General features: G+C 38.3%; 1 protein-coding gene across 1 annotated transcript; it reads left to right on the plus strand.

Moving 5' to 3' along the window:
- The first annotated feature begins 935 nt into the window (after window positions 1-935).
- LOC149837632 (putative UDP-glucosyl transferase 73B6) lies at window positions 936-1,607 on the plus strand. Its single transcript, XM_090008079.1, has one exon. The coding sequence runs from the start codon at window positions 936-938 to the stop codon at window positions 1,605-1,607; it is 672 nt and encodes a 223-aa protein (XP_089864205.1).
- Window positions 1,608-14,631: the final 13,024 nt, after the last annotated feature.

Below are 14,631 nucleotides of genomic sequence, written 5' to 3' on the forward strand. Positions count from 1 at the left end.
TAAAAACACCTTTTTTTTTATCCTTTTCTTGGTGGATGTAGCACTATCATATCAAATCTGTATCCGGATCCAACTCTACTATATCTAGAGTTTTGTTGTATAATGTTCAGATTCAGATTCAAATCTACCATGATCCGTCCACCCTTAAAAATCCGCTATCATCCATTTCAGCAAGACTAGCAGCTGTATAAGCCGGCTATAGGAAGAAAACTGATCAGATTTAAAAAAAAAAACAACAAAAATGAATGAGAATGGACTCTCTCACGTGAATTTAGAAAACCATTGAAGAGAGATCAAGGGTATGTTTGCAAAGCCTTGTGATTATTGTTGAATTTTCTCAAGATCTTATAATTTAAAATCACAATCACAACACTTTCTAAGGTTAGTGAAACATGAGAAAAGTAGATGTCGTGATTATGATTGCTAGCTGTGATTGTTTCTTTCTTGAACCTTGTGAAAGTTGGCCCCAAGATTGGCTTTGTGACAAAAAAATTATAACTTATACTTTCTCAGCAGCAATTGTTCATCCCTAACTTTAACAAAAGACGAAACATGCCTAAAGAGTTGTGCTCAACTTCCAACGAAGTTTATCCCAATATACTTCATTCTAGTACTTGTAAATTTGGAACCAATTAAGATCTTGCTAGGATGAGTTTGACAGCCGATTCACAATGATGATGGAAATTCTTGAAAAGTTTGGCAGATCGCATAGAAGTATGTGAAAATAGGTCCCAATACTGACATATGCACATGACTGGAAAAATGAATCAATCCGCCTGTAGCTTGTCTCTCTTTTCAATGAAACAATTGGGTTCAAGAAATCATTTCTGATATCGTGTTGAGGATTCCTCCAGTAACCATATAAATAAAGCCCTTCTACCCTTCATTTTCTCAACTCAAACCCAGCATCCAAAGAGAGAGAGAGAGAGATGGGAATGCCTCAGGTTATCATCTTTCCGTTCATGGCACAAGGCCATACCCTCCCACTGCTGGACCTCACCAAGATGCTAGCCCGCCGAGGGGTCAAGATCACCATCTTCATCACCCCTTCCAACTCCAAACCCATTCTCCAAACGCTTTCCCAAACACCAAACGTTCAGCTCGAGATCCTTGACTTCCCAGCATCGAAAGAGCTCCCCCCATCTTGCGAGAACACGGACCAGCTGCCCTCCATGGACCACTTCGTCCCCTTCGTACTCACAACCAAGAGACTCCAACAACCCTTCGAGAGATCCCTACAGAAGATGGTAAACTCAAGAGAGGGGGCTCCCCTCTGCATCATCTCCGACTTCTTCCTCCCGTGGACCCTAGAGTCCGGATCCAAATTCAACATCCCCAGGTTGGTTTTCCACGGGATGAGCGCCTACGCCAGGTCCATCACCAAGTCCATCGAGGTGCACCGCCCACACAGGGAACTGGCCTCCGACTCGGTGCCTTTTGAGGTTCCCGGGTTGCCCACCAGGGTCCTACTAACCAGATCCGAAATCCCATGGCCCCTCAAGGAGGTGGAAGAGGACCACCAGTTGGCCATGTTGATCGCCGCAATTGGAGAAGCCGAGGACCGGAGCGACGGAGCCATAATCAACACCTTCGTCGAGCTCGAGTAGATCTACATCTCGCACATGCGAAGCTGCTACTTCAAGCGCGTGTGGTGTGTGGGGCCCATGACCCTGTGCAACGAAGCTCGGGAGGGGAGAGGGGGTGATGGCTCACACGTGTGGCGGACATGCACCGATTGGCTGGATGCACGTGCGGGTCAGCCGGGGTCGGTGATCTACGCATCCTTCGGGTCACAGGCGCACATGGCGGACAGCCAGATGACGGAGATTGCTTGCGGGATGGAGTCCAGCGGTAGGGCCTTTGTGCTTGTGGTGAGGTCCGGTACATGGCGGGCCCCAGACGGGTTTGAGGAGCGTGTGGCTGGGACGGGGCTAGTGCTGAGGCGGTGGGCTCCGCAGCTGCTGCTACTAGATCACCCAGCAGTAGGCGGGTTCTTGACCCACTGTGGCTGGAACTCAGTCATCGAGAGCCTCTCCTCCGGAGTGCCAATGTTGACTTGGCCCATGATGGCTGAGCAGCAGGTGAACGAGAAGATGGTCGTGGATGAACTCGGTGCAGAGATAAGGGTCCGACCAACGCCCAGCCATTTGCCGGGCATACTGGTGGGAAGGGATGTGGTGCGCGAGAGGGTGCTGGAGCTGATGGCTAGTGAGGAAGGCCGGTTGGCACGGGAGAGGGCAATCAAGATAGGCCAAGTTGCGAAGGCCGCGGTCAAAGAGGGTGGGTCTTCGTACACTAGCTTGAGCGCACTCATTGAGAGCGATCAGGTGGAGCCTGCTGTTCACGGAAGCAGATCAGGTCATTGCAGCGTTTTTGCTCATGCCGACATCCTGGCCGTCTGTTTGCATTTTGGATGAATGCCACGTGGTTTGGTTGACTTTTTAGCTTTATAAAAATGCAAACCGGATGGCCACGATGTCGGCACGAGCAAAAACGCTCATGTTCAGCAATGACCTGATCTGCTTCCGATGTTAACTCAATCTGATAAGCTGTACAGCAAAAGACGGAGGAGGGTAACCAGGGTGCAGCGGCACATTGCATTTATGAAATATGATTGCACCAGCTCCTTCCCTAATTAAAAGGAGGCTGACCCTCGAACATTGGACCACACACCACATGTATGTTCTCTTTTATTATCAATAAAAGAAAACAAATAAAACAAACAAGAGAACATATTATAGGAGTGGTTTCTATGTTAATGGATCGAAAACCTTAATGGACGGTGATCCACTTGTAGGGCGGTGCTTAAAAGTAATAATAGGTAAACACTATTTTATTGCAAGCAGCAGCACAACAGTGCAAGCTTGATTACTTTGTTGGCAAATCTCCTCATTATTTTGGAAATAGGCTTAGGTATTCGCAATGGAGTGGAATTATTGTTCCCTCAATATATATTCTACCATGGAGAGAAAATGAGCTCATGATCCAAACACCCAACTTTCACATCCTCCCTTATGAAAGTTGTACCTTAACTCCATGTTTGTAATGCCCTATGATTCTTGGATTTTTTCGAGATCTTGTGATTGTAAATCACAATCACAACACTTAATGCTAGTGAAACATGAGAAAAGTGCTGGTTGCCAGTGGTAATTGTTTCTGCCTTGAATCTTGTGAAAGTTCATTACAAGATTGACCTTATGATTGACAATCATCCCCACCTGTGAGACTAAAGCAAATATGTGTGTTTGACTTACTGGACAAATGCCATCCAAACAAGCTGGGCAGTGTTTGTCCAAAACTCTCCAGTCTTACTCTACTGGCGAATCCTGCCCCACCACAGAGAAAATGCACCCCATGAGACATTGTTGTCCCCGACTTTGCGGGATAATGCCAACGTGGGTTTTGTTCCATGTACCATATGCACCCTGCGGCTCAACATTTTGTTTTGTGCAGCTTTACCCACTAGAAAGAATGATGAGAGAGAGAGAGAGAGAGAGAGAGAGAGAGAGAGAGAGAGAGAGAGAGAGAGAGATTTCACAGGCAGGTAGGAGTGAGCTCTAGAACTAACTAAACTAACTAGTGGTTCAATAGTAAAAGGTCAGACTTGAGGAGACAACTTCCTTCCACCACCACTATTAAGGCGGCGGCGCCAGACGTCGAATTGATCGTGTAACGTGCAACATCCATTAATGATGGTTCATTAATGTCCATTGATTTTGACTCCTCCCTTCCCCTATACGAAAAAGATCAAGTTTTTTTCACCAAGCAAGAACGAAATTCGTATGGCTCACCCTCGAGCCTTGGACTGGTTGGCCAAGTCTTTCCTTGTTGTTTTGTTCCCGCCATGAGAAAAACACATGAAAGAGGTATGCCTAGCATGCGGAGGATCCGTTTAGAGTGTACGTTGTATCAGTAGGAAAAAATACGATCTTTTCCCCTATAGAATAAAGAAAGAAAGAGGTCAGCTCTACGCCCCCCTATTGTTTGATCCAATATTGATTGGGGACGAGCCTCGAATTCTTGGTTTGACCTCCCATAGCGGTCCTTTCTTTTTTTTTCATAAAGCTGTCAGGTTACGCCTTCTTGACTCCATAAGGCCAATTTCTCGTACTTGGGTCATGCCCCCCCTTTCATTGAGTGCCCTGCCCGGTTCACTCACTGGGCTGTTGGCCTACCAAACACTTGCTGGTAGCATGGGAGGAAGTCGAATCCTTTCGCCACCACAAGTCTGGCTAATTGTACACAGCAAGAGCAAGGGAACTCCCCTTGTTTTGGAAGGCACATGAGTATGAATGCTATGCTGAATGTGCGACCGACACTACACTAACACTACGTAGGTGTCTGTACAGGTGAGGCATGGGTTGGTCCTAAAAACGATGGCAATGACACAAGGAGTTAACGACCAGATGTGCTGCAACCTAGGGATCACCAGGCAACTCTTTCGCTCTATAGGGATCGGGGGATGGGGCATAGCACAATTCTTCTTCTTGGAGGAGGGTTGCTTTGCCCGGGTGACTGATCCTGCCATAATGTACTCCTACCTATTTATTGAACTGACAACCGAAGCATACGATGATCTTCATGCGTTCTCGATATCGAGGTTTTGGAGGAAAGAAAGGGCAGTAAATGAAAATGAGAAAGGGCATCACATTTGGTTGGGCCATGCGATTCCGTGTCCTTACTTAATATATCCTTCCAAAACCTCCCACTCACCTGGAAAAGAGAGAAACTGACAACACCCAAAGGAAGGGCAGGCGTGTTAAGCAAATGAACTTATCCAATGGAGAAGCAGAACTACCTGTCGGTCGCAGGAAGAAATTAGTGTGGAGTTTAATTGATAGCCATGTCAACAAAGAATTTCTTTACAAACCAACAGTTGGACATCTTCCACAATATATGAAAAAAAGATAGATATCCTGAAAATAGGAAGAGGGTGAGAGGTGTAAGCACCGCGAGATGTTCAATGATCTCATACTAAACGAAATTGGACTTTCCAACCTCTCATGCAGATGCCTGCATGCAATTACGGTTAGTCGTGCTACCTCTGTTGGGCTTCTCTTTGTTCCTAAAGATTGGCTGGCTCTCGAAGATGGCATTTCAATACCAACCTTATCCTTATATTAAAGGTAAGGCGGCCTCGAAGAGATTGCTCATGCACGAAAAGCTTTAGAGGGGGAAAGCAGAGCTCCAACCAAAGAAGTGCCGCCTGACAACCTTGATCAGTCGAGAAAGAGGGACCATCACTTGGTCTCTCTTTTGGCTGCTACTTTCTTCCTAAGAGAATCACTGGGGTGGGGTTAGCTTTATCTCCTATTTCCGTCAAATCCCTTGCCTCTCCTAGCCTTTTTGGTTTGCCCCTCAACTATCTTAGTGGATTATTCACTAATGCTTTAAAAAAGAAACCCCAACAAAGAATCAGACCCCTCCTCATTTTTCTTCTTGCCCAGCTGTGCTGCTCATCTCCACATCGGGGATGATGATATAAGGTAGGTCCGTTTCATGCAAGCAGATGTTAACCATCATGAGGGAGATGAGTGATACGGGTGGAGACATGCTACCACAGAAAGGACTTGAGAGAGGTATCGAGGGAAGGCTTGTGTTGTAGAGTTAAGTTTTGCAAGCTCTACTTGACAGTGGAAAATAGCCTTCCAGACTTTACAGAGATGGTGAAGGAGCTTGAGGGCTTAAGGTAAGTGGAAAGTCTACCAATTAGCAAACAAAAAAATTCCATCGTCAGCCAAAGGCCCCTTACCGTTAAGCCTTGCACGAGGAGAGCTTGGACACTTGGTGGGTGGTTAGGACTACGTACATAATCTTCCGATAAGAGGGTCTAGCATTTATTGAAGATCAATATGAAGAACATGCATAGCTTATTAAAGAGACACTTTACTAAGTTGTTTATCTAGCAGTGGAACTATTGCCCGGAAGGTTGATCTAGCAATGGAATAAGTAACGTGGGCAGGGCAACACCCCTTTCGATTAGTTAGACAGTATCCTTACCAGGTTGGTATGGGCACATGCGCGTATTCATATCCATTTCCAATAGAAGATTCTCCGGAGGCAGAAGTACTATAGGTATGGACGAGGAGACTGCGTCGGCAAGAGATATGAGCATTCCTTGTAGTAAATCCATCCCAATACTAGTCATGTGAAATGGGTGTGAGAAGTGATACTTGAAAGATCACATCATCTTGAATCTTGGCTATTTTTTAAATAAATATAAAAAAATACATTAAAAATAAAATTTTAATATTATTTTAATGATTTTAACACGTGTCACATTTTTTATTATTTTTTGGTTGATACAAAATGATTCACTTGAGTATCAGTTTCAGTTGATACAGCTGAATCGATGACCAAATGATTCAGGGCTGATACCAATACTAAAAACATTGTCACAAACCAAATAAGAAGTGAATAGTAGCAAGTGACAAACCAGATAAACTCAATTCTTAAATTCATCTTTTCAACATTTTTAAGCAAAATGCCTAGGTTGTATAATTAAAAACATGACTTAAGAAAATTGTAGAATTCTTCTAACATGAAAATGCATTTCCAACATTCTTTAATATATATATATATATATATATATATATATATATATATATATATATATATATATCCAACATGAGAGTTAATTTCATATTTGATAAAAGTAGGCTTTCCATTAATCAAACCCAAGATTATTATAAAGTTACCAAAGCATGTAGCTCATGCTTCTGAAGAAGCAAAACTTTTAAAAGCTTCTAAATAATGCACAAACAATGTCTCAATGCATTGCTAAAGATGAAAGTAATTTTATGTTGAGAAAATTCACTCACTGGATTTGCCTACTAAGCTTGAACCAAGTATGCTCAGAGGCATGCATTAGATGTGTTGTTTTTCAAGCGATAGTTGCCCCACTTAAAATCAATCCCTTAGTGCAATGGGTATTTGTGCTCCACAAGATACAATTGAGCTTTCACTTACTTGCGAATGCTGGCTTACATTTTGTACCAGGTGAAGCCGAACAACTTGACATTATAATAGCTCATAATTTTTCTATCATTTTTAAGCTCAAAAATATAATTTTAAATTAAATATTTATATTTAATATGACAAAATTTAAAAAAATGCTTAATTATGGGCTGACATCAACCTGGGTTAGGACGTGGTCTAGAGCCCATTGACAAGATCTAAATATGTTAAAAAAAATCTATGAATTTATTTGTTTTTAACCTTTAAATTTGAAAAAAATTGGCTTAAATTTAAGTTAAATTCAAGCAAAATTCAGGAGCCAAATTGATGTAAGACCATAGTTAGATCTGTTTTGGAATGTAGATCTCGTAGGAGATCCGTTTTATCGAAATCGAATATCGATTGGTTAAAAAAATACATTTATCTAAATTGACTTGCCTTTATTTTTTTAGTATTTTTCGGTTTGGATCGAACTCGACCCAGTTCGTTGGACCAATGTTAGTATAGATCTGAACCCAATCTAGGATCCATATTGGTTAGAACCCGATCTGGGTTGAGATACAATTGAGATTGTATATGGATTTGGATCATGGGTCCAACGCGAACCCATAATCCATCTATGCCATTTTAAAATCAAAATGAATTTAAAATTTTAAAAATAAAAACATGAATTTAAAGAGAGAGAGAGAGAGAGAGAGAGAGAGAGAGAGAGAGAGAGAGAGAGAGAGAGAGAGAGAGAGAGACGATATACATCAGGCTGCTCACTTATGTGCAACAGTTTCAAGCACGTTATAGCATGAGGATTGTTGTCACATATACATATTTACACTGCCCTGTGTGCAATCTGGTTTCAGATTGACATACAACTTGTGTATATGTATATAAGCTTTCTATATACATATGTAGGTGATTGGTCAAATGCACGTTCATTTTTGTGTTGTGAATGTGCATTGTGAACATAAATTTGTGTATCAGTGTGTATTTTATGTTCTCTAAAATTTTACAATTTCATGAATTATTTTTTAAATTTATTAGTGGTTGTATATGAACCAATGTGGGCCCTATATAGGCGAGGATCATGTGTTGCTCATGTGTACAAAATTATTTATGTATTGCAAAATGATTTTTCAAAATTAATTACACTTTTGAATTGTTAAGGTAAGGGCACAAAATTATTATTGCATATGAATTTGCATAACTATTCTTGTGTAAAGAACCTGTAATTGATTAAAATGGTAAAAAATACCAATCAGTGTAATAATGTTCTTTCTTGATATTTTTTTTATAATGTGAGAATCTTGGATGATGGTTGTGGGGGACCGTGATGATACTAAAACTTTATATGCAATTGTTGCCCCAAGAACTTGATGTGAGATTCATGTTTTCGGACACGATTTTATGGAGATTTTAAGTACTTTGCCTGGGGATGGTGTTATTGACTCACCTGTAGTTATTGGTATACTAAGAAAGTGGTGTCAATGATTATGAATTTTTATTAATGTCCCGACATTAGTAAGGATTCCTAATGTTCTGATGGATGGTGAGGATTTTTGATATCGGTCTGAAAATAAGTGTGAAACTTAGTAATTAAAATATAAATTATGTGTTAAGCTATAACTGAGAACTACCTTGAGCCCCAGTAACTTTTTCCATTTTTAGTATTCACGGTTTGTAAGAAAAAGTAAAAATTAAATTTATGTGCATTTAATAAGAAAATGCATGCAAAAGCAACTCTGATAAATAACTTAAGAAGTTATTCATGCATGTGCATTGATTCAGGCATTCTTTAGTGTTCAACATTAGTTTTATGCATTTTTCAATATTTGGTTTAGTATAATGTTATTAAATGCTTGAATGGTAAGTTAGTTATGGTAAATTATTGCTTGTGATTTCTTCTTAAATTTATACATAATTTAATTTATGTTATTTTCTTTACCGTTGGATTTTTAGAGAAATTCATAGGACTTTGGGTCTTATCCGTTTTCAAACAAATGTTTTATAGGCACCGAGGCTCAATGATGAGTGAGACTTGCTGGCTAGAGGACTTGAGGCTTTATGACTTGGTGTCTTGGGTCATGACGTGTGTGTAGGATTAGATTGAGTTTATTTTAAATTTAGAACTTTTGACTTATTGATTAAATAAATGAAATTTAATTTATTATTTTTAATTGGCTCTATGCTTGAAATAGTTGATGGAATGGATGTATTAAATATGTGATGTGACCTTAGTTCTTGGGAGGTTTTCCATAATTATTTAAAAAAAAATCATTTTCTTCAAAGGTCAGTTGGAGTCGTTATAGAGTTGGTATCAGAGCTCAAAATAAGATTATTTGAGGATACCAATTTGTCTTTGAAAAAAACAGAGTTGGTATTAGAGCTAGTGAGAACCACCACCATACAGATTATAAACTTGTACTCTAGAAGCAATCTCCACATCACTGAAAACAACTATTTTGTTAAATTTGTTTCTTTACTGTCTTAAATTTTTTTTTTGACTGTATAAATAATTATATTTAAATCAATGTGTAATGATTTAAATTGTATGCTTGATATGATTGTGTTGTTATACTGGGATCAATCCTAAAAGGCTAGGCTTTATCTAGGGGTGTAAAGTTTACTGATAAATTCTAGTTAATTTTTTTTAGATGTATACTCGTGGTCGTACTAACACTTTCATGAACTAGCAGAAGCAGAGAGACTTCTTGACGAATGCCCTCAACAGTCTGACTGACATTATGACTACTCACATCGAGGTGCACACTGCACAACCCACAAACGTGGTGTATCCTACATTAGTTGTGACAATGAATACTGGTATAGTGACTTATGAGAAGTTTCTGAAGTTGAATCTGCCAACTTTTTTTGGGAAGGTCGACCCTAAAGTTGCTGAGAGTTGGGTCGAGGAGATTGAGCATGCATTTCATGTCCTACTTGTGCCTGAGGATCGACAGACTAATTTTTGCACTATTGCCTGAAGGGCAATGCCAAGAAGTGGTGATACACCCTGCACAGGGTAAAGTACATAGCTGTTAAGACCATCCCTTAGGAGACCTTTCAAAAGGAGTTTTTATAGACATACTTTTCCTCTTTCGTTAGAGAAAGGATGCAACAACAATTCTTCGAGCTGCCATAGGGGAACATAAGTTTGGTGGACTACACTACCAAATTCAGGAGCTTGGAGCGGTACTGTCCCAACCTTTTAGTTGATGATAAGGCTAGGGTAGCCAAATATGTGCAAAGTTTCAATGATGAGCTTCGGGTTTGGGTGATGACCAACCGTCCTACAATGTTTAGTGATGCCATTTAGTTGACTTTCATCTTGAATGAGAAGTGAAAGCGATTCAAGGGAGGGTAGTCGAAGAAGGGTGATAACGATAATAGTGTACATCAGAAGAACCCACCTGAGAGAGGCAAGACACAAAGAATGAAGAATAAAAGACATAAGATCCAATAGGAGAACCACCAGAGTCATCCTCAACAGAGAGGACAATAAGGAAAAACACAGCCCACATGCAGGAGATGCAACAAGAACCATCCTATCAGCCATTGTCCTCTCTTCAAGGGGGTATACTATCAGTGTTAGCATCCCACAAATGTCACTCAGTATTACCTGAACAAGCCAACAGTAGTAGAGATCTCAACAGCATGAGTGTAAACACCCCAAATTTTCCTCCTCCTTCAGTGTTTATCCATTTCATGTGTCATTGCATATCATTGCATACATTCGACATATCATTTCATCGCATTGCATAGCATTGCATGTCATTACATCTCATTTTCGAGATCCAGTACTCTTGTTTTAAAAATATTTAATCCAGATTTGAGTTTTAAAACTTTTCTTTCAAAATCAATTTCAAAACCTGGGTTTTTATTCAACATTCTGTCATTTTCCAACCCCCAGGACCTTATATTTCAAAATATTTTCTCAGAAAACAATCTTGATTCATTTTAAATTCAAATTTCAATTGATTTCAATTCTCAGATGAGACCCATTTAAGTGGTGTCGCTTCTGGATTCCTTTATTTATCAGATTTTTCAAAAAATCTAGAGTTTTAGTCCGATCAGGACTCTGTCCCAGAGTCCTAATCCAGTCAGGAGTCTGTGCTGAAGTCTGTTTTACTTTCATTTTCAGTCTTTTTTCGTTGTTTTCAAAATTTAGGTCATTTTACAGAGTCCAGTTAATTCAGGACTCTACTTCGGAGTTTCGGTCGAGTTAGGAGTCTAACCCTGACCGTATTTTCTGACTTATTTCACCATTTTCTGATAAATTCTTTCAAAAACTCTTTCATTTGGCTTTTAAAATCCAAAATCTCAGAGTCCTAAGAGTTCAGGACTCTAACCCAGAGTTCCAGTTCGCTTAAGACTCTATTTTCAAAAATCTTAAATTTCGGTTGTTGATTTTAACCCCTTTTCAAAGTTATTTTCGATGTTTATTTCAAAATTTTCAAAACCTGATGTGAATCCACTCAGTTGGCGCCATATCCATAGGAATTCTGACCCAGTTAGAACTCTGTATCATTTCAAAACTTTCAATTCTAAGTTTGCTTTTGAATAGCTTTTGAAAAACTTCTCATTTTCAAGTTTTAAAATCATTTTTGAAAATTCAAGTGGGCCCCACTCAAGGTGGCACCACATTTGTAAAAGTCGGGGTTAGACTAGGATTAGTCAATGTCCTACCTAGGTTAGATGTCTAGGTGAGTCAAAATTTAATTTTAAAAACCCCTATTTTCACTCTAGTTTTTAACTTTGATTTTAAAGTTTTAAAAATTAGGTTTTTTTGAAAAACCCAAATGGCGCCACATTTGGGGTCTTTAGGTCAATTAGAGGTCTAATTAGGAGTCTTAGGTTAGTTAGGGGCTTAATTAGGAAGGTCAAGAGTCAAATCCAATTAGGAAAAATCGCCCCCCTCTAATTGTTTGAGATGAGTTTTTAAAAGGGACAAAATTGTAATTAATTAGCCTTTTTTTTAACCTAATTTTTTTTATTTAAAGGGGCAAGAGGGGAGGTCGACCCCTAAGGCTTTCTCAGCTCTTTATTGGACCTTCTCTCTCCTCTAAGCTGCCCCCTCCATTGCTGCACCATCCAAAGTATGATTCCTTAGTAATTTTTTATAGTTTTTATTAATTTTTTGATGTTTTTCAATAGATTTCACCATGGGAGCCTCTTGTTTCATGGGTTTAACCATGGAATCCATCCAAGAACCTCAAAAACGACCCAAGAAGATGATCTAACTTAGTTTGAGGGTTATTTCTAGGATTCTAATCCATTAGAATCGATGAGAGGTATGTCTTCTACGTTCTTAACCGACGAAAGATGTGATTTACCCGTTAAATGGGCTAAATCCATCTTTTCAAAGGTAAAAGCAATTCCAGCCATGGATTCCCTGTGTTTATTTATTTGTTTTACTTATTTATGTTTATTTCAAGTGTTTTAGCATAGAAATCAGTTTCGTTTTACTGTTTTGCTATTTTTTTTATTGTTTTCATTAGTTAATGCATGTTTTATTAGGTTTTATTGGATTTATGTGTGTTTTAAGCTTAGAACAGTAAAGAGCATGCTATTTTGGATTGAAATATTCACTGTTAATTCCTGATTTTTTTATATGTGATACATGGATATGTAATTGAACTACTGTAAAAAAATCAGAGGTTTTGAAATTCGGGAACCATGTCAGAAAAATCAAATATCAAATCGGGATTTTCAACCTTTAAAATCGTTGTTAAAATCAGAAGGGTAACTTGCAGTTGTGTGGGTTTTCTCATCCGATGTCTGATTAGAGATCCGTAAAGTGCTATGGATTTGTGTTGATGTGATCTGTTTACTGTGAAATTTTGATAATTTTTGGTCTCTGTTTAGTATTTTTCCTCTGTCAGAAAATCTGATTTTAAATTTAAAACTCGTTAGGGTTTATCAAAACCCTAATCAGACTTGTGTTGTTCATAGATCACAAATCACAGATCCGATTCATGATCTGTAAAAAGTAAGTATTATTATTTTTCTGTTCACTGTTCACTGCTAAAATCTCATATATTTTTGATGAGTATTGATATTTATTCATGTATTTTAAATCGAAAGTGTCGGTTTTGATCAAAGTTAAATTCATTAAATCTAAGCCCGGATTGCCGGAAGGGGATCTCCCTTGTCTTAGATGATTTTTCCGATCTGTAAAAAGGAAAATCTCTTTTTTTTTGTCTAGTTTTCCTCTGTAAGAATTCAGAGATTTTCATGGAGGATTGACCTCTGATTTGGGTCTAACTCTGAAACCAGTTTGTGACCTAGGTCAAAAATAGCATATTTCAAGGGTTTAATACCAATTTCGGATTAAATTAGTGTCAAAAAAATTATTTTTATAATTCTAATCCGATCTTAGAGCCATAAAAAGTGCAAGTACCAATTTTGATGAATCTTGGAATCCGATTGATGCTCGAATTGAGCAAATTGCAAAACAGGGCACCCGAAGAATCCCGAAACACTGCCAAAATCACAAATTTTGTGATATTTCTTGATTTTCGTGCATAGGCTCATGTTTTTAGGGTTTAATCATATTTAAAATCATTTTACCATGTTTCATGTTTAATTTTATGTTTATTTGATTTCATTTAATCCATTAAACCCAAAGTTTTACCAAAATAATTTCTGAAAAACCCTGATTTCAAGGCCATAGTCTTGCTATCAGGGGAAATTTGGTCATTTGACCTCAATTTCGAAATCCCTAACCCTAATTTCCATATTTTCAAGTATGTCATATCATATTTAGTTTGATTTATCTTCATTTGAACTTCAAAACTTGCATTTTACTAAATATATTTATGAAAACCCTAATTTCAAGGCCATAGTCTTGCTATTAGGGGTATTTTGGTCATTGTGACCCCAATTTCGAAATTTCATATCTTATCTTTCTTTTTTATTCAATTTTATTTCATATTTTATCATTTTAATTTAAGGGAATCATGGCAAAAGGCTTATATCTAGCAAAATCCAGCAATTTCCAGATATTGCTGAATAAATCTAAAAAAGCCAACATATCATCACTAACAAAGTTTTCTAGTTTTGCAGGGACATTGAAGACTTTACTTTCCTTTAATTTCTTGTATTTAAATTTGAATAGTGATGTAATTTGTAATTAAATTTGGAATAAGAATTTAAATTCATGTATAGATTAGGATTTGCATTGCATATAGTTTAAACTTTGATATATAACTGCTATGTATGCCAATTCATGCACATTTTTACAAATTTGCTATGGTCTACACGAATGGCACGTGCACAAGCTCTTATGGAGTTGACAAACTTGGTGGAATTCGTATTTATGGCCATAGTCAGAATACTAAAGATACCCAGATTTGTGATCTTCGTATTAGCCACATTCAACCTACACTCTTAGGCTAACTTCAAAATGCACTGCATTTCTCAAAAAAATACAAAAGAGATTTTCTCAATTCCTCAAAATCATATTCATGCATTTCATAGCATTTGCCAATTCCAATTCAAATTTCAATTCAGAGAAATTGACTTTCTCAAAATTTCCTAAGTCTTATGGAAAAATCGATTTTCTCAAAAGCATTGATTTTTCAAAGGATATTTCAAGTGTTTCTCAAGTTCAAAACTTAAATTTTCAAGTTATATACTCAATTCCAAGTTTGAATTCAGAGAAACCAAGTTTTCTCAGAATTG

This window comes from Nuphar pumila, chromosome 5 (assembly GCF_984573655.1).
Source record: "Nuphar pumila chromosome 5, dmNupPumi1.hap1.1, whole genome shotgun sequence".
Taxonomy (NCBI): Eukaryota; Viridiplantae; Streptophyta; class Magnoliopsida; order Nymphaeales; family Nymphaeaceae; genus Nuphar; species Nuphar pumila.